Source organism: Apostichopus japonicus, chromosome 17 (genome assembly GCF_037975245.1).
Source record: "Apostichopus japonicus isolate 1M-3 chromosome 17, ASM3797524v1, whole genome shotgun sequence".
Classification (NCBI taxonomy): domain Eukaryota; kingdom Metazoa; phylum Echinodermata; class Holothuroidea; order Aspidochirotida; family Stichopodidae; genus Apostichopus; species Apostichopus japonicus.
This window is the reverse complement of record NC_092577.1, coordinates 35,267,783-35,294,743: the sequence shown is the minus strand read 5'-3', so window position 1 is coordinate 35,294,743 and position 26,961 is coordinate 35,267,783. Positions and strand designations below refer to the sequence as shown.

The following is a 26,961-nucleotide window of genomic DNA, read 5'->3' as shown; positions in this document are numbered from 1 at the left end:
TTTCTCGTACCTCAACAGACAGACACGAAAATAAAGAGGGCGCAATGATAGAAAGATTTTGGAAACATTATTCATCAACTACTAAATATTCATTACATTCCTCTGCTCGGAACTGTCTGCAATTCTTGCCTGTCGTTCAAAGAAAGCAGAAACAACCTCATATTATTTTGTCAGCTATGATTTGTATTGAATAAAGACCACTATGTTTGTTTATTTGAGCAAAAAGGTATTTTTTCTGTTTTCCCTTTCTTTCTAAAAAATTTGAGAATGTTCTTAGCAAAATATAGCTTGACCCATCATGTTTACACTCTCCATGGAAATGAACGCTGACATAGGCTAGCCGGTTTCAATGGAAGATAACGTATGTGGTTAACATTAGGCTCTGTGCAGGCCCCAATGTACATTTTTATTTTTTAGACTAGTCTGCACATGACAATGCCCATTTCCCAACCCCAATAGCCTAGAGTCTTAGGGATAGGCTATGCTTAGGGTCAATATCTTAGGTTAGTCCCTTTCTAAAGGCCATTGTGAAACACGTTTTATGTAATATCGTGATAGTGTAATTTGTAAGGTGACAGGGGCTGAGGTATTGTGAAGTTTTTTGGTTTTCTGGCCCAGGCTCTTTCCTGAGTGACTGTTCTTAACAAGTATCTTAAGTTTGATGCATTGTTAGGATAAGAAAAAGCTAAGTGTATGGACACTTGACAGTGTACATCACTTTACTGTTTTCTTCGTTAGTAAGGCAATGTCACGAAATGAGTAAGTCGAACATTAACTTACATGCTTTGCTGTAAAATGTCAGATCTTCTGTGTAGTTTTTCTTTTGCAGTTCATGTCATGGAAGCACCATTAACAATTGATAATGAAATATGTTGAATTTCTTGCCAACCACAGACATAATTTTGGCAATGGGTCCACGCAATTAAATATTTAAAATGTTGTTTTATCCCTGCTTCTTTAAATCTATCCATTTTTAACAGTACACTAGAACCTTGAACCTTCAAGATGTGAATTAGTAGAATATGTGACATACAAATTTTGAGGTAGGCCAAATATCGTGTTTTGTAACTTCCAATTTATTTTACAGATAGCCATTCCTAATAATATCAAACTCCAGAGTGTATCTTGGAACAAAGAGCATGGCTATATTGCCTGTGGTGGTGAACATGGACTGCTTAAAGTACTCAAACTGGACTCAGGTAAGCTGAACTTGGGAAAAGAATCATGCATACTTATAGAATTAGATCATTTTCCAACAAACAGTCATATTGACAAATTAGAAGAAAAAAAACCAAGACTTTATCAGCTGAATTGTCCTGATGAGATCATCCAAATGCATTTACAAGTTATCACAAAATTTGAAAAATTAGTATCATTGCAATACGAAATGCTACATGAGGATGTGGTTTTTCCCTGAAATTATGCAACTTGGTAAATCTGATATATTACTAGTAATATATGCCTTGGAAAGAAATGGCTGCAGTATTAGATTAAATGCAAACTGATGTAATTTAACCTTTAAATAGAGTCACCCCGATCACACACCTGTTATTTGAGTGGTTGGATTTTCATAAACCTTGAATGAATTGGATTGTACCAATTATTGAACTTTAATCTTTCTGTTTCTGTGGAAAGTCCCTGGTTGCTAAGGAGACAACCAGTACTTTTCTACAAATTAGGATTGAAATAGAATCTCAGATATCTTCTTGTCCTGTTTAAACTTTTTGTTTTGTTTGAACTTGTAGGAAGTGGTAAGGAAACTGGTGCTAGGGGATTAGCTGCTCCCAGTAACTTATCAATGAACCAGACCCTGGAAGGACATGGAGGTAAGTAGGGATTAGTTAATCTGGTATAGAATAAGAAAATTGGCCATTGCTACACAATTGCAGAATTGTGTAGCAAGGACATTTGCATTCTTATTTCTCTGTGATGAACATAATTTATATTTCTTCAAAGCAACTATTCAATTTGTAAACAATAATTTATACCTTGTAAGTGGAAGCTACAGATTTACATATCTGATTATTAAGGTCTCAAAATTTGGCCTAAATCCTGGCTAAAATGACATCTAAAGGTTGCCATTTTGCCAGTAAAAAAAATGGTGCTGGCAATTTTCTGCAGGTGGACAGTAAGAACTTAAACACATGGTTAGTCAGTTTACAATCGTCAGTCAAATAATGGGTAGATTTCCGTAGCTAATAATATAATTTATTTTCTTATATAATGTTATGCTCTTCTGTTAGGTACCGTACAGTGTGTTATATGGAACTCACACTTTCAGAAGCTCACTACTAGTGATCAGTGTGGTCTCATCATTGTCTGGATGTTTTACAAAGGTAAGGTCAAAGGTCATTCACCAAACACATAAGAACTGAAAAGCTGGATAAAAGCATTTCGAATATGGGCATTTTTAAGTCAAACCGATATTAAGTTTGTTAAAAGATTGATGCAGTGATCGACTAAGTGCAACTAATGCTACACAATAACCATTAAAAAGCCTATCACATATGGCGTGCCCTTAGCAGTTCTATTGTAGGGTTCCAGCTGAGCATGTATTTGCATGACTTTACACCACTTGTGAAAAATTTTTAAAGATAATTTTAAGAGCTGTCATTTCCGCTCATGTTTGAGGGCCATGACTTGATAAAGATCTTCACAAATGAGCCACAAACTTTAATAATATGTATACATGCAATAGATCATAAATTAGAAAAGTGTAAGTATATTTCCCACTCTAAAATATTGATATGAAACTTTGCAGGGTTTAATTGTAATGAACTGACATTTTGTAGCCTTTAGTTTCGATAAGAGTCGTATACTTACCAGCAGAAACAAATAAAGTAATTAGTTAAAAGTCAACTTAATAAAAAAGTCCGAAGAAGTTGAAAAGATGATACACAAGGAACCTATCTGACAATCCTACTGAAATCCTTTCGCAGGATTTCATTTCCGGGCGTGATCAAATTACATCCCTAAGGTTTGTATGAGGGAAAGGGATCAAATTTTGATGTAAAGAAGGAAAATTTGTCAATTTAGTTCTATCTATATTTTTTTCAAATAGTGAGATTGCACAAGTTACATTGGAAATCAGTACAGGTCAGCTCTATTTAAGCTTGAGGGGTGTGGGTCAGCCTTCCTCTCATCCCCCTTTTCCCTGGAGAGACATCTTGACAAATTATTGTGTTTTGCTCTTTTTTTAGTCCTTGGAGTGGACAAAATATACAGACTAACTAAGGGGCCATCATGTAGTAAGACACGAATTTGTTCAAATTCTCTACAATAACAACAGTTTTGAAATTTAAAGTTTTGTGAGGTTTCCTTATTAAACAATGGCTTTTGATTTTTTTTTCCTCAAAAAAATTACTGTTATAGTTTTTTGAGTTGCATATATTTGTTTTTATTATTGCACATTTGAACAAGTGTTACTACATGTTGGTTACCACAATTTCAGCGGTGAGCGGTGGTGAACAATGGTTTTGGGGTGGGCCAGAGGGGAGGGGCCTCTAGGTCATATCTTATGGCATTTTCATCTTCGTTATTTTACATCCAAAGTTGCTGAATGTTATTTGTTCAGTGTTTCTAAATTTTCATAATTTTTTTCCTTTTCTTTTTTTTTAGTTTTTGTTATTTTGCTTTCTTTTTGTTACTAAATGATTTGCTTTTGTTTTCGAGTTTCTTTGGTTTTTATCTTGAGTAACTATTTTGTAGTTGCTATCATAATGAAAGTGGATTTGAACTAGGGTCTTCAGGATTAATAGTCCTTGGTTCACCAATCATTCCACCGTGAGTTGGGGCTGATCCCAAGCGACAACCCATTATAATGATGTAAAAATTGCAATATTGGTTGTCCACAGAAGAGGGGGTCTTTGAGGGAAAACAGTAGCAATTGGCAGTAAGAGGGGGCCTTTGAGGGAAACAGTAGCAACAATTGGGTAGAAAGAGGGGGTCTTTAAGGGAAACAGCAGTAAGAGGGGGTCTTTGAGGGAAAACAGCAAGGTGTCATCTTAACTGATACTCGCAGATTTGAAATGATGAAACTCATCATTAGACAACAAAAGCTATCTACCACTAACATTACAATATAAAATGAAAGGGCAGTGCTGCCTGTAACACAAGTCTCAGCATACAACTAATTTGTATAACAATGGGCAGCAAATTCCTGACCATGTGGCTCAGCTGCAAATGTCTCCTGACCTTATAAGTCAACCTCGGTCTCTTTGTCCATATTATTATTAATAAAGTACATTATGTCATTGAGGATGACATAAGTTTATACCCACCTTCCCCCCCTCCTCCCTACCTCCCTCCCCTTGACTTGAAAGTAAATTCTTACCATACACCTACATAAAAAATAACATTATTTGTGATTATGTATCAACATCACAAGTTCTATAAAAATAGATATCTCTATAATGGCTTTCTTCTAGAAACTATTTTTTCATCTTTGATTGATTTTCATGAAACAACTGAATGTAGAGGATTGCTAAACTTTTGTTTTGTTGTTTTGTTTATATTCAGGCTACTGGTATGAAGAGATGATAAACAACCGTAACAAGTCCGTGGTGACCAGCATGGCGTGGACAGGAGACGGACAACGTATATGCATAGTCTACGAAGACGGTACGTTGATTTATTTACATTGACTTCAAAGACACCGTACGGCTGCAAACGCAAACCAGGCCGTCCACATATGCGTTGGATTAACCAAATGGTCCTGTTGTTCTGCTAACCAGCTGGTTGAAGATGGCAGACGTCGGATTAATATTAAGCGCTGTGAACCTCATAATGTGTATAATCTTTGAGGAGGCCAATTTGGTTTATGAATGTTGATTGAAAGACATGAACATTAATCTGTCAAAACCAGTCAAAATCAAAATCAAATAAAACTGTTAGCAAACTGCTTATCCACTAGAGAGCCTGTGTAGGAGAATGTGTAAAGAAAGTTGGCCTGAGGTTTCGATCCTAGCAGGATCTTCTTCAGAGGCTAAAATTTAGCTTCTGAAGAAGATCCTGCTAGGATCGAAACGTCAGGCCAAACTTACTTTTACACAAAACCAGTAAAAGTAATGTACTGTGGTTTAGACTGAGACCTCCAACCCCCCCCATACCCCAACCCTACCCCCATGGAATTGATCAATAGAATTAACAATGAACAATGGAATGGACAACTCAGATAACTGTTTAGACTCCTTCTACAGCCAGTATTTTGTCTTCTCTTCCGGTTCTTATAAATAATTTCTGTATTTGACTTGCACCTATATAGAGGTTGATTGAATCACATGTTTTTACTGGTAGTGAAGATGAAATGTAACTGAATACCTGTCTCTTTCTTCTCTGTTCGTGTTTGTAGGTGCCGTCATCGTAGGCTCTGTGGACGGTAACCGTATCTGGGGCAAAGAGCTGAAGGGAAACACTCTGTGTCATGTGGCATGGTCACCTGATAGTAAGATGCTCCTATTTGGTATGAGTAACGGAGAGATACATATCTTTGATAACCAGGGCAATTTTTGTGTGAGTATCTCGGTCTTTTTGTTTGCAAAAACTCGAACAGAAATACTACTTCATTTATTTAAAAACTGCTCTACGAGAAGCCTTGAATTAAAGTTAATTTTTCCTACCAATTTCCACCTCTAGACCAAACTTCAAGCACAGTGTTTGGCCAATGCCACAGGTGCAGCTAACATCGCAGCCATTGATTGGTACAACGGTCGCCTTGGATACGTCGAACCAGATTGCCCGACTTTGGCCGTCTGCTTCGATAACGGACGAGCACAGATCATGATGCACGAACAAGACGACAGTGAGTTTACCCAAAAATTATTGATTTTAATCTTGAGCGATTTCATCTGAAAAAGAAAATACTTTAGGACAAAAGTTGGCCAATCTGTAGTCTTGAAGGCCAAACCTAGGCCCCTAGTTTGTTTTATTATGTGGCACGGAGATGGATTGATGTCCCTTCATATTGGGATTGGCCGCCCTCTGTTTGAAATGTAGGTCTGTACATGGACATAGAATGGGGGAGTCTGTTTTTTCATTTCTTCTGAAGAGGACAAACCTAGCGGTTGTAAGAACAGAGTTGTTATGAGTGGCTTTATTTGAGGGTCGATCCAAGTCTTTCCCAGTAATTTGCCTTCTGAGTCAAGTTTTGGACTTGAGTCACTGTATTATTTCCAAAATTGTTCGAGACCCATTTTGTCTTAAATGAAGTAAGATGAGTCATGACCCAGTACAATACTGGTTTACAAGACTTGAAAAACAAAAGGCTTGATTTTCCTTCCGTGACTGTTTGATAATCTGAGGAATCGGAGGAATGTTTTACTCTTGTTGTGAAGCAGGCTACATCAACCAAAGATTCATCGTGTTTCATTTTTGGTGTGCTAAGGAGGTTGCAATATTGTCAATTAATGTCCTGCTAATTTTCCTGTCTCATATCTCGGGTGTAAAATATGAAGCAGATTAGTTCCATGCACCCTCCAAATACATTCATGTTCCTGTATCATCCTCAGATTTTTCTCCCTTCTTACTGAACCAGAAAGTATAAAATGATTAGCTTCATATTCCTGGTATATCTTTACAGATCCAGTTCTCATAGATACTGGCATGACCATTGTGAAAGCCCAGTGGAACCACAGAGGATCAGCACTCGCAGTGGCAGGTTCTCAGCGATCTACGACTCAAGACAAAGATGTCAATGTAGTCCAGTTTTACAGTCCCTTCGGAGAGGTGAGCACTCCCGTGTGGTCTCAACTAGAGCAAGCATTGTAACACTAAGCTCTTAAAGGCAAATGAAGACTTGCCCCAAACCGTGTGCCGCGCTCTGAAAAAGTTTAAGTTCCGTTGCTTGCAAGTGACTTTTTCTTCTTGTCACTACAAAATGCAGACAGAAATGAAACGTGATACCTTTTTATATTTTATCTAGACCTGAGATGTCCATCGCTGCTATGTACACTGTGTTGTGGGTATTGACCGTAGCTGTATGCAGGTATTGACTGTACACTAGTGTTAATTACTGACGGTAGCAAGCTGTGTGTGTATTTTCTGGGATCGATGGTGGTTTCAACACTTCTGTTACATCTCATTCGAAACTAGGTCAGATTACCGGCATGAGACGTTTCTTAATAAAAATATGAATAAACATGACACATTTGAGAAACAAGATATATTATTCCATCAAATGGATGTAAAAATATACTTTATTACTTTCTCATCTTGTTAAATTATCTTGTCTCATTCCTTGAACATTGTTACTTATACTTTTCGATGTTTCAAAATACTCAAATCCTAGACAATGATTCCTCTCTTCAGAATGTTCAAGTTTGTTTCTTCCTCTATTCTGATAGTTTAAATTAAAACAAAGGTTTCTCTCTTCCCCCTTCTCTTCTCTTTATATCTGTAACTACATTTTGCTATACTGGACTCATTCTCCTCCTCTGGGCTTGCCTACAGTAGTAGTAACCTTGTCTTAATGTTAATAGCTTTTCATGTGATGGTCTCCCAACTATGGTACATCACCCAAAAGTGGGTTGCAAAGACTTTTAGTTGGGTCACAGGACATTTCCAGAAGCAGGAAAATTTATATAAAGTTTTTTGTAGTTTGCCGATGGAGATCAATTACGTTGTGTGTTTAACCTCAAGTCTCTAGTTCAAGATAGCTGAAATGCATTGTGAGCATCGTTCCTGATGGGATCTGGTATGTTGTTGCTCAGTCCTAAAGGAAGATGCTGGGTTGTGTGCTGCCGAAACATCTACGAACTGTATTCTCAGGACAGTGGCAGAGCTAGGGGTATTGGTCAGGGGGGCGAGAATGGTCTGTAGGGGCGCTTTCGACACTATCTAAGCGGAGCGCCACCCAGGTTGGCGCGGAGCGTACAGAAATTTTTTGAGTAAAGATACTGCCTAGATCGCCGGAAATGAACCTTTCTCGGCCTTGCTAATTTGCAGATAATGTGACAAATGCCAATAGGTATATGAGAGTGCAATAAAAAAGTCAATAATCGCCAATAAGTAAAAAGTGGTAAAAAGCTGAAAAGGGCGTCAGCAGTCCATTTGAGTCCTTCAGGGGGGCATCCGCCCCCCCTGACTGTATGGACGCTCCGCCACTCTCTCAGGAGACATTAGACCAATGTGTGTTTAACCTTCTCCTGTAACCATTCTTATCACAATCATGCATGTATGTCTATTGTCTTTTTGTCCATGCAGCATCTGAGAACCTTGAAGGTACCAGGTAGGGAGATAACAGCCGTGTCCTGGGAGGGTGGCGGGCTCCGCATCGCTCTAGCGGTGGATAGCTTCATTTACTTTGCTAACATCCGACCTGACTACAGATGGGGCTACTGTGCCAACACCGTAGTCTACACATACACCAAACCAGAGAAAGTTGAACACTGTGTGGTATTCTGGGACTGTAAGAATTCTGAAGTAAGTGTAGTTTAGAATGAAATTTAATGGTGCATCAGGAAGTAAGTAAGTTAGTAAAACTTTATTGCTCCATAAAATCGGAAATTTCGATACTAGCACATCATAAGAAATTCAAATATATATATAAAACTATATTCATATTTACAATTAATAACTACAGAAGGTAAGATCAAGTTAAATAGTTAAAGACAGAGAGCCTACCCATCCAAGGACTAGGCAACCACCTAACGACTCAAATTGCTCAAATCACAGAATAGTTTGTCTTCCATATAGGTGGCACATTTTTCTGGCATTGTAATACCTTCTAATAGCAATTTGCAAGGTATTTTCCCAATACCTCTACGTATTGAAAGCTTGTTTGCAAACACATTGTGACCATGTAATATTCCAATTTTGTAAGTGTTTATATTCTTGATACAAAGTTTGAATTTTTGTGAAAATTGTTGAGATTATTTACCATAATCTCTCTCTCTTTCACAAACAGAAAACTGTGAAGTATGTTCGTAACCTCCTATCTGTGACAGCTTTTGGTGACCACTGCGCTCTGGCAACAAGAGCAGAGGATGCAACCAGACAACTGGTGAGAAACAAGAGAAAGGGTGCCCAGGGGGCTGCAGCATTCCGCAGCCAGGCTGCGAGTCGTGAAATCTTTTCTGCTGTACAGTTTTCACACAAAAGCCACTGCTGGACTGTTGAGATAATCTCTATTGTTTGATTTGGTATTTGCTGCCTGGATTTCCCAGTTGCTGCAGCTTAATTTATGGACACAGTGCCCAAATGATGATCTTTCTACATTGCTTAGAGCCATATTTACCAAACAATAGGTTTCAACCCACAAAATGGAGTGCCAAGTTTTATCATAGCAGAAAGCAATAAAAGAAAAGAAACTTTGAACGTTAAAACAATATTTCCGCTGGAATCCGATTGTAAACTTTCTGCCTTTCGTGAGGTGATTTGTATCATTAATTTGATATATGTGTGTTTGTCCCTGTCGTTGACTAACTTTCTATCAGTGTGCAACCGATTGCAGTCAAATCAGTCAATTTTCAATCAGATCAATCAATGTGCAGTTAAATCACTAACCACCATGGAGTATACACTGGGTGATTTTAAGCCATCGAAATTTAAAAGTAGTAGCTAGTCTAGGGAATCCTGACTCGGGTCACCAAGGGAATTGTTTGGGAACATGGATGCAGAGGTCAGGTTGTATCATTTCTTAAACGTTTGTTTGCTCAAAATTGCCTAAACATGTCCAAAACGTAGGATCTGACCTTCCAATATAGCCTTGGACATTGAGATGGGTCAAATGAAATAAATTCTCAGTGATGTAAACAATGATTTCTGGGAGCAAATGATAAAATTCTGGGTGAATTTTTACTATGTTTGAACATTATTTGGTATATTTTGTAGGCAATGCTGGAAAAAACCCTTTTCATCAGAGATTATCTTGCTTCCATAATTTATCGGTTTTGTTTTCATTTTGTTTCTAATTTCAGTATGTATTGGTGTTGTGTAACTCCATCGGCACTCCTCTGGAGTCAAAGTATATCGACATTGGTGAGTCTTATCATCTTTTAGAGCCATATCTGTTCGTTAAATAGATCACTGGTTTCATTAACTGAATTGAAAACATTGTTTTAACTCCCGTGTTGGAAAGCGATGCTAGATTTATTCCCGTTGAAGTTTAATTCAAACCAAAGAGATTTGCATAAATAATAATTGTAAACATAACAACTCATGCTGATCAAAGACATATATACACATAAAAACAGTCACTGATGATTTTCTACCAGTAGACATTCAGAACTTAAAGACATGGTAAGTTGGTTAACAATCACCAGCCAAATAATCGACATAGTCCCTGTATTACTGCTTTTTTTACAGAAATTATTAATAGTCTACTCTCAAAGGCCTGGACAGTAACTGATGTGTGTTTTAATATAAGAAAAAGGCCAGTGTGAACTTGACTTTAGCCAGTAGATTTTTTTAAGCCCTGGCATCTTTTAGCAAGTGACTAAGCATTGGAAAATTCTAGGCCTTTGTCAACAGATTCATCCATAACATTAATGTTCCATGATAATACTAAATGATGATACATTAATTGATTACTTTTACAAAGACAAGAACATACAGGTCAAAAAGAGAAGATATTAAAATAAAACTCACACAACATTATGAAACTCTCTTGAAATTACTTCATTTATTTTTCATGGTAATTAAAACTTGTTACAAATGTCATTTTTTTGTTGGCTCCAGAACCGTTGTTCGTCACCATCACCAAAACTCACATCATCGCAGCATCAAGGGAAGCGTTTTACATTTGGCAGTTTAATTCTGCTAAGAAGTTGACAGCGATGGAGGTCAACACCGCCATGGCAAGGAAGAAGGACGGGAGGGAGAAGGTGTACCACATCGACGACACCCCGTCGGGGGCAGGGGAAGGGATGCCAGATTTCAGCAAAGCTTTTGCAGTACGTGTTTAACGATACCTTTTTGCACAGAGCTTATAATTAATGTAGACCTCTTCCTTACGAAGCATCGAAAGGAACAGTAACACATGATGGATGCACAAAAATATTGAAAAGAAAGAGTTATGGGTGTTTCAATGTGTCGTCATCGAAAAAATAATACATATTTATTTGAAAAAAACAATAGAAATAATGGTTAGTTTGTCCCGTGTGGTAGATAAGCAGTTTTGGTAGCAACTTCCATTGAATGTTGCTTTGATTGAAAAAGTTCTCACCTTTAAATTCATGTTCCTTCTTGTATCTTGATCCCAACAGCCGACATCTGACGCCATCTGTTGCATCTGTGCATCTGACAAGCTGCTGGTGATTGGTCGGGAATCGGGGACGTTGAACTGTTATTCTCTCCCTCATGTAGCTCTGGTCAACAAACACATCATAAACTACCGTCCTCATGCCCTGGCTCTTAATTGCAATTCAAGGTAAATATATCCCATTACCATAGCAACTAGACAGTTCTCATGTAGTTTGGGTTTGTCAAGAGTTTCACCTCAGAACAAATCATTTGATCTTTTGAGCTATGGGGCATGTAACATGTTTATTGGTTGCATCAAGTACTATGCTAGTTTGTTTGTTATAACTGTGACATTACTCATTGTAAGAGCGGTTACCGTATGTCTTTCCTTGAGAAGTGGGACACTGCGTCCTATCATATCATGCTTCCGATTGGTCACGTGATGCGAACAACATGCTTACTCTTGCGTATCGTAAAAGCTGTGATTTCTCATCCACAAAGTTACAGACGCCTTTTAGAAAATGGGGACAGTTTAGTTGCCAGCGGGACAATATATTTTCATTGCAAGAACGGGCCAATGCCAAGTACTGGGGGCGCATGGTAACCAAAGTTTTAGGAACCTGTACAGCTAGGATACTTAGTAAACACACATTGTGTGGTAGGCTACAGGTAATTGCCTCCCAAGGAACATATTACAGTGTTTTAATGGAGAAAATTAATTTATTTTCATTCCACTCATAGGGTGCTACTACCACTCCATATCTGTAACTTGTTGTATGAATGACTATTACAGGTTCTTTTGCAGCTTGTTACCTCTACTAAATATTCACTGTGTTAACTGTAAGTGAACTCTCACTAGAAAAGAAAAATGCTTTTGAATTGTACAGACTGTTCTCTTCGATAAATATGTTGACTTTAATCAGGTTATAAATCACTCTCCCCCTCTCTGTCATCTCTGAAGCCGTCTAGCAATCATCGACATATCAGGTATCTTGACATTCTTTGACCTGGAGTCTCGTTGGGTCAATCCCGAGGGTCAAGAGGTCATAGGTCAGCAGTTGGACTTCGAGAGGAAGGACGTTTGGGACATGAAATGGGCGGAGGACAACTCTGAGCTCTTTGCGATGATGGAAAAGACCAGGATGTATATCTTTAGGAACCTGGACCCAGAGGTAACAAAACAGAACCGATCAGATTTGTCAAGTTTTCACCCATCTGTCCACCCATCCATCTATCTATTATAATAATAAAGTACATTTATATAGCGCTTAATACAGCATTTCAAAGCGCTTTACAAAGTAAGAAAGAGACAAAGGAAACCAAGAAGAAAGAAACTAGGAATCAAACAAAAATGTTTAAGTTGTCTCTTGAAAATAAAAAGAGAGGGAGAGTCACGAACGTGAAGTGGGAGTTCGTTCCAAAGAGAAGGCGCAGCGACAGAAAAGGCACGATCTCCATAACAAGTGCGTGTACGTGGACCAGGAGTTAATTGCAAATGCGCATTGCAATGCATCTATCATCTACATATTTGTTTTGTTGTTTATTTATGTATTCTTTTGATTGATTTTGATTGATTTTTTGGGTTGGTTGGTTTGGTGACCAATTACCATTGTTTCATTTCACTGTAATGTTTGTGCTTCTTATTCTTCCGTCAGGAACCTTTGTTGAGCTCCGGTTACATCTGTAAGTTTGAGGATCTTCAGATCAAGTCCGTCCTATTGGATGAAATTATGAGAGATCCCGAACACCCAAATCGAGAATCAGTGTTGGAAATCGATATTAAGGTAAGACCTCTTCTAAAATAACTGCCAACATTTGTACTAATCCATTATATACGGAGAGTATTTCCCAAACCATTGCAAGTTCTAAAGTCACCGTAATTTCAAATTCTTCTCTTTGGCTTTGAAACAAATTTAAGCAAATTAATGAAAAACAAACAAAGAAATTTATGGCTAGACCAGGATTCAAACAAATAACCCTGGGGCTATTAGCCCATTGTTCATTTCCATTGTCTTTAATTTCCCAATTCACTTGCCACTTCTGAAATTGACATTTGTTTTTTATTGGGGAGGGGGGGGGGGTGTTTTTCAGTCCCATAATTTCTCACCACTTAAAATCCATTTCACTTCAATTTGCATTTTTTTTTTCCGAAGTTGCTCATAATTTGATGGAGCAAAGTAAACCAAGAAGGAAGAAAATGTACCCAACAATTCTTCCTCTTATTAAATGGCAAATTATGATTTTTTTTTTCTCTCCTGAATTTTGACAGAGTTTACGAGACACCAGAGATCTGCTGGAGAAGGTTGGAATCGAAGATGCAGCCCAGTTCATAGAGGATAACCCACATCCCAGACTATGGTGAGATTGGTGACTCCAGTCAAGAATGACTCTTAAGATTTGCTAGGTTTAATTCCATTTAAAAGTATTTAAGTAGCACAGTTTGAGCAGTACGTCGTCAACAGGACACCACCCATGGCGGCCCCCTTAACCGCAGCTAGTAACTGTGTACCCCAACCAGACGTTTATTCCTACACCTCTGTTTATACTTTGAAAATGTGGTTTACTATGAGAAACAAATAGCCTTGGACAAGTATGCATTCATGTCTGGCCTGGAAATACAGAGTACAATAGATAATGTCCTATACAGCTGGGCTGCAGTCAAGCTGCAGCCCACTCAGCTTTGGACAATTTTGACTCATTACATAACTAATTTTCAATACACATGTTAATACAGAAATCCCTTCATGACATTAGCACAGAATGTTGTACAGCCATACTACAGCATTGGACGTTTGACACCATGCAGAATTGGTCTATAATTACCAGCTTATATCACCTGTTACGCCATAAATCACATCATAGCGTTACTACAGAATGTTGTAATTATCGCTATTTGGACAAAGTTACCTAACTGAATCGGAGAATGTTTGTAAAGCTTCCTGCTTTTCATTTGCCATCCCTCCAGGCGTTTGTTAGCCGAGTCTGCGTTAGAGAACCTTGACCTAAAGATGGCCGAGCAGGCGTTTGTGAGATGCCGAGACTACCAGGGCATCGAGTTTGTCAAGAGGCTTAAAAATCTACAGAGCGAGACGATGAGAAGTGCTGAAGTCGCTGCTTACTTCAAGAGGTTTGAAGAAGCTGAGAGAATGTACATGGACATGGATCGAAGGTATTGATTGATTGATTATACATTTATTACAATAGTTTTAATTAAAAGAGACAAAATATGATAACCATAGTGGTTTTCCTTGGATAACACAAAGGGTGAAATTATGCTAACGAATGATCCGAAATGCAGAATTTACGATCTACTAAATGGATCAACACATTGCAGGATGTTTTATTAATCAGATAAATTTTTACAGTTGGTCAATATAAGTTGTATGTCTGACAAGTGGCCTATGAACTATGTTTATGTAGTAAGGGTGTAAAGTATTAGATTAACCATCAAAATTATTCATCATCGTAAATATTCATTGTTATAACTATTCATTGTTATCATAAATTTTCATTATCAGCATCAAATTATCATTACATAGATATATACCACAGTTGGGGACAATTCTTGCTATACTGTACTTTCATGCACTTTAAAGGACTTTTACTGACAGTACGAGCAGTATGAGTATCCACATGAAGGTTAGGAACCGTTCATACTGTCTGAACGAGTTCTTTTGAAGCATAATATGGGAGGACAGTATAGAGTGGTATTAGAATCAGATAAAGGTTTAGCAACTGTTTCATACTGTCAGTATGAGTGCTTTGAAGCATAATATGGGAGGACAGTATAGAGTGGTATTAGAATCAGATAAAGGTTTAGGAACTGTTTCATACTGTCAGTACAAGTGCTTTGAAGCATGATATGAGAGGACAGTATAGAGTGGTATTAGCATTAGAATCATATAAAGGTTAAGGAACTGTTTGTACTGTCAGTACAAGTGCTTTGAAGCATGGTAATGGAGGACAGTATAGAGTGGTATTGCTTTAGAATCAGATATAAGGTTAGGAACTATTTGTACTGTCAGTATTAGTGCTTTGAAGCATGATATGAAAGGACAGTTTAGAGTGGTATTAGCATTAGAATCAGATAAAGGTTAGGAACTATTCATACTTTCAGTTCCAGTGATTTGAAGCATAATATGAGAGGACAGTATTGAGTGGTATTAGAATCAGATCAAGGTTAGGAACTATCGGTACTGTCAGTATGAGTGCTTTGAAGCATAACACGAAAAGACAGTATAGAGTGGTATTAGTAGACGACAATTGTTCCCTAACTTGCTGAAGTATTGACTTGCATTATAAATATTCATCATCATCATCATGAATATTTATGTTTAACCAGAGACCTGGCTGTGAACCTGCGTATCAAGCTGGGAGATTGGTTCCGAGTGGTCCAACTGCTCAAGTCTGGAGGTGGTACCGGAGATGACACGCAGCTTCAACAGGCCTGGAATGCCATCGGAGATTACTACGCGGATAGACAGAAGTGGAGCAACGCAGTGACCTACTACGTCCAGGGTAACAACCAGGAGAGGTTAGCTGATTGTTATTACATGATGGAAGACTTTGATGGACTCAACAAAATGGCCGACGCTCTACCAGAGAATCATAAACTATTACCGGTGAGAATCAGAAAATCAAAATCACTAACAGGACTGAGTGTTTTATTTAATTAAAATTGCTGGAATGCAAATTTTAACTTAATTTTCGTTCTTTGTTTTTCACTTCACTTTTATTCAAAGATATGCTAATTGTGTTTGTTTTACCAAAGTTACCCTGTCCCCATGGTACCTAATAAGTTACTTGGCATCGCTGATACAGTCAGAGAACTGTTGTAAATTGTTCCAATTCAAACAAATTCTTTGGTCAGCTTCATATGTGATCAGCTGCATGCTTAGTCATTTAAATGCTGGTTTAAGAATGAATTGGGACATGGATGTGGGGGAGGGGGTTAGAGGTGTCAGTTTTGTTAGTTTTAAAATGATCTGTCTGATAGCTGTTACTATGCTATTTGCTTCTAGTAGCCATGTCCTTGTGCAATTTCAGAAAATCAGGTAGATGTGTAGTTATTTTGATTAGACATAACATGACTTTTAATGTAAACCCTTCACACAGGACATCGCCAAGATGTTCATCAGTGTGGGTATGTGCACCGAAGCCGTGACAGCGTACCTGAAATGTAACGATATAAAGAGCGCTGTCGATAGCTGCGTCTACCTGAACCAGTGGGATCAAGCCGTCGAACTGGCCAAGACTCACAACATCCGAGAAATAGACAGCCTTTTGGCCAAATATGCCACCCACTTATTAGAGAAAAATAAGAGACTGCAAGCGATTGAACTCTACAAGAAAGCTAACCACTTTCTGGATGCAGCAAAACTGATGTTTCAGGTAATTACTTTATGTCATACCAGACTGACCCTCTGGCTAGTTTAGCATTGTTATATTGTGAGAAACCTGCAGATTTTACCTTCTGGGATACACAATTTCCTGCATTATAATGAAAAATGAAGAAAACAGTTATCAAGGGCTGAGTATCTATCGAGTAAATCTATCGATTAGATTGGAGTGAATAAAGAAGATGTGGCAGAGTGGTATGGACTATAATATGCATTCACTACAGCAGAATCTCTGGCTGAGTTGAATGGACTAAGGTCCGTCACAGTAAGGTCCAGGGTTTGATTCCTACCTTCCCCCGATTAGTCCTAAATGGATAAATCCAGTTGTCAAATGGAATATTCTGATATGTTGATCTTTTATTAATTAGATAAAATGGTATTTCTGTTACATGTTTTTAGTCTGAATAATGTTATGGTATTTCTGTTACATGATTTTAGTCTGAATAATGTAAGCTTGCAACGAAAATAAAATGTGGCTTTTCACATAGCATGTATTATTATAGTTTCTAAAATGATGACACCTTTAAAAGATTCAAAGGGTCTTATTTATCATCTTACCAGTTATTAAGTGACCTATATTTATCTGAACAATCATACAAACGCTTTTTCTTTTCTTTTGCAGATTGCTCAGGAGGCATCTAAACAAAAGACCAAACCGCTCAGAAGCAAGAAGATATACGTCCTGGCAGCCTTATTGGTAGGTATTTAAGTTAGTTGCTTCAGGTCCCCCTGACACCAGGGAGGGAGATGCTTGGTGGGCCATGGCCCACGCCCTCTGAGACGCACGTTACACAGGCCTCATGTCCAACACGACTGGTCATGGGTCAGCATACGGGCCCCTCACCTCAAACTTATGTCAAAGTCCTGGTATTTTTACTCAATTACCATGTTCTTTGACAAGGCTGCAAAATATATTAGTGAAAAGAAGATTTCAGTTTGGATAAAATGAGAGAAATAACGTATAACTAACTTATATTGAGTGATTTCCTTCAATTCAGAGAATTTCTGGGTCTCTCTTCATAGTGTGGCAATGTTATCAAAAGCCAGTGATTATAGACTTATGGCATTGGGCAAACTACTGTAGACAGTTATAGGGCATGATAGTGTGAAACTTACGTGTGATCTGCATAGAAACTTAGTGAATGTCATGCGAACAGGTTAGTTTGTACGAGCTATTTCCTGCTATCGTTCACGAAGCAGACAACCGAGCATTCTTGATACATAATGGTACTTGATAATGAAAAGAAAAGTCAGATGTCACCATTTTCTTTCTCTTTCTTTGCCCCTGTTTCTTTCAACCTTTTTTTTCTTTCTTTAAATTATATTTTTGTCTATATCTTTTTTTCATTTTGACTTTTTTGTGCGGTGAATTCCTGAGGACTGAATGTTCCACAAACCTGGTTCGAATGAACCGTAATGTGTTCAGTCACTGCTTGACATGTAGTGGAACTGATACTAGTTAATAGATAACTGTTATCTAAGCTAGTGGGCCTATGTGAGTGAGTTGTACAGGTTACTGTAAATATGCAAGAAGAACAGCAGAGCCAAGCAAGAACATCATAGAGAAAAGTAGAGCAGAACTCTATGTAAAAGTAGAGTAGTTGATGAGGCCTTAAAAACTTTTTAAAGAATCTTTTCCTTTTCTTTCTTAAATATTTCCAGATCGAGAGCTACCACGAACAGATGAAAGTCCAATCTAAACTGAAAACCAAGTCACAAAAGAGAACCGAGGTACAAGTCAGTTATTACTGACAAATTAAAAAATTAAATTGAGTGTGCCCATTACAGAGGTTTTTAGTATATTTGAAAGCAGTATATCTTGAAAACCAGAATGGCTTATAGAAACATTGCTAGAGCTCTCTCTCAATTGTTTTTTTTTTTTTTCCACGCACTACATAGTTGCCTAAAGTCATCCTTTCATGGTGTGGAGCACATCATTTCATGGTGTGGAACACATCAATTTGTGGTGTGGGAACATTGGAAGGTGTGGAGCACAGCACATTATGGAATGGAACTAATTTCATGGTGTGGAGCACATCATGTCATGGTGTGGAGCACATCATTTTAAGGTGTGGAGCACATCATTTCATGGTGTGGAGCTCATTATAAGGTGTGGAGCACATCATTTAAAAATAATCCTTGTGAAATTTGTGTGCAATACCTTCATAGAATATGTCATGAAATTGACTTATCAGAGTTTATCATAAATTGAACTTCAAGAAAATAAGCATGATGTCATAAGTACATATTGTCATATAAAGGTTTTGTTTTGCTTTATTTTTTCACTTTGGTTTGGATAGGGTTCCTACTTTTCTTATATGTAGGGGATATACAGGTGATATATAGGGGTATATAGGGGATACGAAAAGTGTACAATGTAGCAATTACTGTAGTGTATCTATATTGAGATGTATCCCAAATTCAGGGTAGGTAGTTGGATGTACATTTTAAAGATACACATAAATATGTCAAAATGTTTTTTTCATAACATTGCACCTGATTGCTTCAAGTTAAATTCAAATGTTTTGCTACCTCTTAATTCTCAAACTGTTTGTATGAACTAACTGCAAATTTCACCAGTATGCTTAGAATATATGATTGCTCTTTCATCGGCCTGAAATAAATTTTCACCTGGGCTATCCTCTTCAAAACATTGTTTATCCAAGATCAGGTAGATTGGATGATTATTAAGGTACAGAAAAGGTTATGCCTTGCCTCATGACTGCCTAATAGCAGCTTCCCAGCAATAGTAACTTGCAGTTATCACCTGACAGATCTGAAGCATCAGCAATTTAGTTTCACATCAGTGTAATTAGTCTAGTGTCCCTCTGTTACGTATCAAAAGTCAAAACTATGTTTAACTCAAGCCGATGTAATGTTTCCTGTAGGAGGAATTTAAACATTAAACATAATTGGTTAGATGCCTAGGGAGTGTGCAATGACAGCAGATGGAGACAATGGGGAAGTAACTTTGTATGACAGATATGAGATTTATAGAAGCGATCTTCTGGATGTGTACATGTGAAAGATGAGAGCCTGTGACAGGAGGGTGTGGAGGGATGGGAGGGGGGTTAGGTGGATGTGTACATGTGATAGATGAGAGGGAGGAGCAGGTATCTAGAACATGTGACAGGAGGGTGGGGAAAGGGGGTTCGTGGGTTAGATGGATGTGCTCTTCAGAAAGTCTATTAGCTACATATATGTGTGTGAGAAAGAGGATGGGAAAGGTTTCATAAATGTGTTTGTGATAGTTGGAAAAGGGGGGGGGGTGAGGAAGTGGGATTCTTGGATGTATATAACAGTGGGAAAAAAAGGAGCAGCTATCCAGCCATGTGAGAGAGAGAGACATGAAAGAGAGGGTCTGATTGATAAGTATGGGAGAGAGTGAGGGTCTTTTGGACGCTGGGAGAGGGAGTGTTTTTATGTGTCATGTGTGATTTAATGAGGGAGGCCCTGCTACGTGTATGTGTGCGAGAGAGAGGAAAGAGGAGAAGCTCTTGCATGTGTACATGAGAGAAGGCTCTACTGGGTGTGTAATGAAAGACAGGTCTACTTTGTGTGGGAGGGGGGAGGGGGGGAGTGGGCAAGAGACAGAATTGTAGAAAGTGGGAGAGCATGTCACATACATGAATAACTTGTGACTTATTTTCTGGATTGACCCATATCCCACCCCTGCATGACTTCTACCCACACCCTCCCTAGTGTCAGTTGGCATTGTTTGCCACATCTCTTACACATTCCTTCATCTGGTTTGTCTTTTGACTTACAGGCGAGTTCAGCTCTAGCAGGTCTACTGGAGGAGGAAGCCCTGGCGTCATCAGATACCAGAATGATTGATAATTGCTGGAGGGGAGCAGAGGCTTACCACTTCTTTCTTCTGGCTCAGAGACAATTATACCAAGGTAGGAAGACTATTGAAGAGTGTTGTTAGTGCATCTTATCAATATGAAAGGTGAAATAAAAGTGCAGTGTTGTGAAGACTTGGTTCTAATTTCAAGTTTTTGTAAACAATTGCCTCAAAGTGGTGCATGAAAAGACTGGAGTAGTCAAGTTAGTGGCATCTAATGCAGGGAGTAATGTAGGGTTGAAACTTGGTAAGGATTTGTCAAATACTTCTTGATATTGCTTGTATCAAAGGTATTAAGACACTGAGTCAAAACAGAAGAGTTGCTGCAAAATCTGCTGCAGCAGTGCTGAATCAATATGAAGTAATAGAGATTATCTCTCTAGACTAATAGTGCATATTGTGTAAAATCGTGGGACACAAAAAACTGTCCTACGCAGCCTGGCTGCGGTTATACTGCAGCCCTCTCAGCGTCCGAGGTTTGTCAAGGTGTCTTCAGTTCTGTGTACAAAAACTACTATACGTTTTGTGATATAGCAACTTGATTTTATATTGCATTTGGACTAAGCATTCATTATCAGCTCTATTCATGCACCAGTAAACTAGAATCATACTGGATTGACTTAGACCCCAAGGGGGAAAGTGAAACTGCCAAGGGGGGGGGGTGGAGGGAGGCAGGTGTTGTGAGGCATGAGGTCCTCTTTGGTTCCACATGCAACATGGGGTACATGTTAAGAAAAGGGTGCACATTAACATTTTGCTGAATATAAAGCTTGTCAAGACAAAAAAAAAATGAACCTGAAAGAATCATCTAAAGGAAAGAAAACCAACGGTTTCCTGGCTTAATCTCAAACCATGTCTGAGGTTATCGGTGAAACTCCCTGCAGCTGTGTGTGTTCTTTGAACACTCCTTCCTTGTACCTAGGAGTAAGAATGAAAGTTGAGAAGCTAGGATTTAGATGGTCTGTGCTCTTCATATAGCAGACACTTTTTACTGCTTGGTTTTAGGAGTTTAATCATCAAAAGTGTTAAATATCATCAAAAGTGACATCAAGGAAAAAATACCAGAAAACAGATAAATGGTCATTTATGCTCAAACTTCAAGAAGCCTTTTACCATTTACCCCCAGAGCATTCCTTTACCCTCACTGATAACTTTAATTATCTAATTGAGCACTTCTCAATCGTCTGGGGATAACTTGGAGGCTTGGAATCTCAAAGAGAAATTCCTTTTTGAATATTTTTAGTAATGTCAGTCAGAGCTGACGATTGGGGCCAAATAATAACAGCTTTCAAACTCTTCCGATGTACGGCTTGTTTACGAATGGGGCACGAAATGTGGGATGATTTGAACTTTTTATTTTTTTGTTCATATTTTTTTAAATTTTTCACAGGTTATGTGGATGCGAGCATGAAGACTGCCTTGCAACTGATGGATTACGAAGATATCCTAGACCCCATGGATATTTACTCGCTTCTTGGGTTAGGGGCTTGTGCCAATAGATCGTTTGGAGTCTGCTCCAAGGCCATGTCAAAACTGGAATCATCCTCGTCGGTACCGGACGACCAGCGGGATCATTACGAATCTCTGGCAATGCAGATATTTACAAAGTAAAAATAAAAACAACAACAAAATCAAATAAAACCCGTAAAATAATAAAAGAAAAAGCATTTCGGGGCTGAACATTTGCCTGTTTTAAGATGATCAGCAGATTTCAACTATATGATGGTGACATAAACAGTGTAATTACAGTTTAATCTATGTTGTCATGGAAGGAACAAGCTCAAAGAAGAAACTGTTTGTCAAGTTTGTAAACTGTATTACTCATTCATTTGTTAAGCACATGTTTTATGGAAGAAAATGTCTGTCTAATATATATAATTGATTCTGGTTGCTCGAAAACCCTGGTGTTGCTGTTATGCTGTTTCATACCATTAACTGATTCAATTGATAGGTAATCTTTCATGTTGAATATCAAAAGCAAATGTTTAACATGTATGATAAGTCAAACAAAACTGTTAATGTGTGATGAAAAAACAGATTAAATAAAACAAATTGTATGTTGCTGAAATTTGGAACAATTTTTAAGTCTGAATCTAAAATAGACTAACCCTTCTCATTTTCATTTCTCCAGACATTCTCCGAAGGATGCACGAAACAGTAAAGCAGAATGTCCCAACTGTGAGACAAACATATTTGATTGGTAAGATAAATAAAACTAATTTTAATAGCATTCTCTTTCCCCTAGTCTCTCCTCTTATCCCTAGTTCCCTTCTCATTATCCCTTCTCCTATTTATCCCTAGTCTCTTATCTATCAATCCCTAGTTCCCTTCTCTTTTTCCCTAATCTCTTTATCCCTGGTATCTTATCTCTACATCCCTAGCCCCTTTCTGTTTATCCCCTTCACCACTATTTATCCCTAGTTCCCTTCTCTTTATCCCTTCTCCCATTTATCCCTAGTCTCTTATTTCTTTATCCCTAATTCCCTTCTCTTTATTCCTAATCTCTTTATCCCTAGACTCTTTATCCCTCGTCCCTATTCCCTCGTCCCTTCTTTATATCCCACTTCTTTTAATCCTAGCATCTTTTATCTCTTAGCCCAGTGTCTGTTTGTTTACCATTGCTGTTTGTCTTTTAGATGTTTATCTGTATACATATATTGAACACACACAAACAAGAACACATTCTAGCACAGAACTATGACACGTTAATTATCATGTGGCGCCACGAATAACATATTGTCATGATTAAAGTCTGAGAGGGTAATCCCGTCAAATTATTGATCAATTCAACCGTCATTTGTTGTCAACAGGACGACGGTTTGCCCAAGCTGCGAGACAAAGTTTCCAGTCTGTATAGTGACAGGACGACCTCTTTTGGAGTATCGTTTCTGGATGTGTTCAACCTGTAAACACAGAGCACACGAAAACGAGATCAGAAAGTTTTCATCTTGTCCTCTGTGCCACACACCTGTATAAAGTTTGACCAGACTCAGATGTTCCAAGATATATTGGTTTTAATATTCCAATAAAGGCTACTACCATTTGATTATTTATTGGAGACAGTTTTATGCTATAGGGGAAGTATGGTATGACAGACACTTGTGAAACATGTTAACGGAATATTCTGTGTCCTGGTGTGTATGTATGACAGTCTGGAAGATAGCTAAACATCTGAGGTTAAGTAGCAATGTTTGCCAGATGTAATGACATCTCTCAGTAACACCATCAGGGCAGCGTAGTGTGTATCTGCCTGAACCATATAAACCGTATAAATCCTCAATATTATTATTATTATTAACTCAAGAAGTACACCGTAGAATTAACTTCATAGTTAGTGTGTGGGATCCACCTTAGTGAGAACAAGGTCACTATTGTTTTCTCTGTGAAGGTCAAAGGTCAGTTTGAGTTCATCATGAAAACTTTGTAAAACTGGATTCCTACAACAGTAAAGCTTGGATGAACTTCATACGTGGTATGTGAATCCAGCCTACATAGTACAAGAACAATGTTGTTTTCTCTGGAGGTCAAAGTTCATTTGATGTCACCAGAGGTAAAAGTACGAAAAGTTTGTAAACTTAATTACTCCAAAGGTACACCTTTGAACTTTGTATGTCGATCCACTGTACTGATCTCTAATTATTCTGTGGATGTCAAATGTCACTTGAGATCAGTATCATAAAACTTTGTAAACAGGATAACTTGAAAAAGTAAAACTTTGATGGATTGCATACATGGCATGAGGATCCATTGTAGTAAGTACAAGATCTTCACAGAGGTCAAATATCATTATAGACCAGAAGAGATTAACAAAGCTTAGATGAAGTTCAATTTTGGTAGGTGGATCCACCTTACTAAATATATAAAACCTCATAAATTCTAGGGCTATATGAAACCAACAATTCACTTCTTTTTTTCTTCTCTTAATGTTTAGCAGTGGAAGGTGTGCTTAAACAGTACAATTTGGGTTAATTTCAATAAATTTGATGGAAGTTAAATATTTGGAAGGCAGTAAAAAAAAAATTTTTTATTACAGCTAGCAATTTTGGGGTCATTACAATGTCCTATTAAAGAATTGTTAAGGTTTATAATTTATTATTTCTAGGTGATACCTGGTTGATACGATTAATAATTTAAAACGAAAGGTCATAACAGCTTCCCTCTAAACTTAACTAATCTCTTGATACTGAGAAGAATGAGGGACAAACTTTTAATTTGTGGAAGTAAATTGTTTGTTTGGCCATAAGTGACCATTATTTAAACCTTTCAAGTGTATTTGAGGTCAAAACTTCTTGAGTTGAATTCATTAACTAAGAGTTCATGTGGGAAGGTTTGGTAGCATTTTGTGTGTTCATGTTTTCACCTTGATAAGATTAAAACCTTGTGTTTTATTAAGACCTTGTCCACCAAATTTACTAAGTCTTTCATGCTGTAGATATTCAATATTTCTATAATAATAATTAGTAATAATTGTAGTAATTTACTGTAAAAATTTATTTTGATTTTATTTCATTCATGCGGCTTTTTTCACCCGCTTGGTGTCGTGAACGAATGTAACAAGAAATTGTCTAATTCAAAGGAAAAGGAAAACTCTGAGGAAAATAAAAACAAAACAAAAAGTTAATTTTCTATCTTTGTTTTATTATTAAATTGTCATAAGTGTAACATATGTACAATTTCAGCATGTCCTGGTCTGAAGTTTTTTTGTAATTTTTTATTTATATTCATTTTTTCCCCCTCTTGAACATACAATAATACATCACTATGGTTACATGAATATGCATTGGGCAGAAGAATAATGATATGCATATGATTGGTTAATATATTATTTAGCAAGACAGTGATATGCATATGCATGTTGTGTAAAAGACAGGTTTGAGAGAGGCATGCAAACACACATTTAAGATCATAGCATATACCACTTGAAAAGATAAACGGCACAAATCTCTCTCCGACATAAATGAACAAAGCAAAAATAATGTTTTCATTGTCGTGATATCCCAAAAACGTTTTGCTCAAATCAAAACGGGATCTACTTTCTTTATATAAAGCTACACTCAAGGTTTATAATACTGGCAATCTTGATAAGAAATAATATCCACAAATTTGAGGCATATTAGTACAAAATCCAGTTAAAAGAAAAAAAATGGTGACTTCTTCATGAACAATGAAAAAAATTGGCCATAAAAGTATTTCAAATATTCCGTGAACCTTGAAATATTACGGAATAAATACTTAATGAACTCACTGCCATTTAAAGAGCAGAAAAATTATATTTTAACCCACATGTTTAATCTGAAAATGCTTCACCAGGGGAGTACGAGCCCTCCTGGAACCCCCCTCCCCATTGAATGCCACATATGGTACATAAACAAAATTTATATGGTGAATGCCACAAAAGTTACTTAATTTAGAACAAATTAAAAACTGTTAAATTGCTCTTTTGTAGTGTACCTCCGAATTGAATGTGAACAATGCTATATTGAATAATACTGTATTCCACAGGTCATCACATTTTCTTTATTCTCTCTATATTAATAAATGTAAAATTTAACAAAAATCATAATTAATTTTACCCTGATATATCTGATAGAATATTACTTTTTCTCATACATTAAACGAAAGAGCCGAAAAGGGAAAAGTAAAAACGAAGAAAGTTATCAAAGAATCTGATTAATTTTAATAAACCAATAATTTGATGATATTAATCTGTATTAAGCATCGGCACCATTTTGGAATAATCACCAGATACTAAGAAGTAAAGCAGAAATAATGAATAAAATTCGCAGAAAAGTTGAGAAAATTTAATTTTCCACAACGTCAAGAAAATGACAAGCAAAGAAATTTTAATACAAAAACACGCGACTCGAAAATAATATCAAAAGTTATTTTGAGGGAAGTGGTTGATAAAATAAGAAATGAGAAAGAATTTATGATAAGAATAATGTAAACAGGCCATTAACTTAGTCAGAGAAAGAATAGTGACATATTTTATTCTTCTTTGTTGAATATTGTCAATCTTTTCAAACCATTAAGTAAATATGTAAGACCCTGTGTGCCTTGATCTTATCAAGTATTTCTGATTTGATATTAATTTTTAGATTATTTTTGCATTCTTGTTTACTACTGAAAGCAAAAAGTAAGTTCATAAATACTTCATTATTGGTATTTTTCATCTTGTTCATAAATCAAATTTATTTCTTTGTTTGCCTTTCATGTTTGGTCAAACGTTATTCCAAGAAATGTTAGCAAACATTGTTTTATCTCGATGAACTTTTAACACTGCTGCACAGATGACACAGATCAAAGAATTGCATCTAATGCTTGCAACCTCATAGAACACCAGAAGGATACACATGGGGAATGTCATGCTTTAATTGTCTAGTGAAACTTAAGAAACCAAAAACCTTGTTTAAATAAGCAGAAAATTCACTAAACAGACAAAAATAGTTAATTAATAAGAAATATAGAACGGAGAAAAAGAGAAAAAAATACATATGCTCAGATTAAATAATATTCCAATATTTGTTGGTGACCTTA

At 37.2% G+C, this 26,961-nt stretch overlaps 2 protein-coding genes across 4 annotated transcripts in view; one reads left to right on the top strand and one right to left on the bottom strand.

Moving 5' to 3' along the window:
- The window catches only part of LOC139984392 (large ribosomal subunit protein eL30), a 52,617-nt gene that overhangs the window by 5,438 nt on the left and 20,218 nt on the right, over window positions 1–26,961 (bottom strand). Inside the window, exon 1 of one of the 2 annotated variants that reach the window (XM_071998297.1) lies at window positions 11–107. The exons of the other annotated variant lie outside the window; for it this stretch is intronic. The gene's annotated coding sequence lies outside the window, so the exon portion shown is untranslated. Of the gene's footprint in view, window positions 1–10; window positions 108–26,961 lie in introns of those variants that run through there. 2 annotated transcript variants of the gene reach the window in all.
- LOC139984384 (WD repeat-containing protein 35-like) lies at window positions 79–26,573 on the top strand. Of its 2 annotated transcripts, XM_071998280.1 has the most exons (26): window positions 79–226; window positions 1,088–1,199; window positions 1,746–1,826; window positions 2,244–2,336; window positions 3,201–3,248; window positions 4,519–4,620; window positions 5,351–5,511; window positions 5,635–5,800; window positions 6,578–6,723; window positions 8,200–8,418; window positions 8,903–8,998; window positions 9,915–9,975; window positions 10,675–10,889; window positions 11,202–11,365; window positions 12,140–12,350; window positions 12,834–12,962; window positions 13,448–13,536; window positions 14,144–14,347; window positions 15,521–15,800; window positions 16,294–16,569; window positions 17,200–17,274; window positions 18,240–18,308; window positions 20,347–20,479; window positions 21,815–22,031; window positions 22,556–22,624; window positions 23,235–26,573. In XM_071998280.1, the coding sequence occupies exons 1-26, from the start codon at window positions 203–205 to the stop codon at window positions 23,398–23,400; spliced, it is 3,606 nt and encodes a 1,201-aa protein (XP_071854381.1). In that variant the 5' UTR covers window positions 79–202; the 3' UTR covers window positions 23,401–26,573. The 2 variants fall into 2 exon arrangements, with proteins under 2 accessions (XP_071854381.1, XP_071854382.1); XM_071998281.1 differs by lacking the exon at window positions 3,201–3,248 and having other exon boundaries at window positions 80–226.

Excerpts from the sequence above, each read along its gene's own strand:
- LOC139984384 (XM_071998280.1), top strand. The coding sequence starts at position 203 with ATGTTTGTTTATTTGAGCAAAAAG. Across the intron at positions 15,801-16,293 it reads AGAATCATAAACTATTACCG|GACATCGCCAAGATGTTCAT; the intron begins GTGAGAATCAGA and ends CCCTTCACACAG. Across the intron at positions 16,570-17,199 it reads CAGCAAAACTGATGTTTCAG|ATTGCTCAGGAGGCATCTAA; the intron begins GTAATTACTTTA and ends TTTCTTTTGCAG.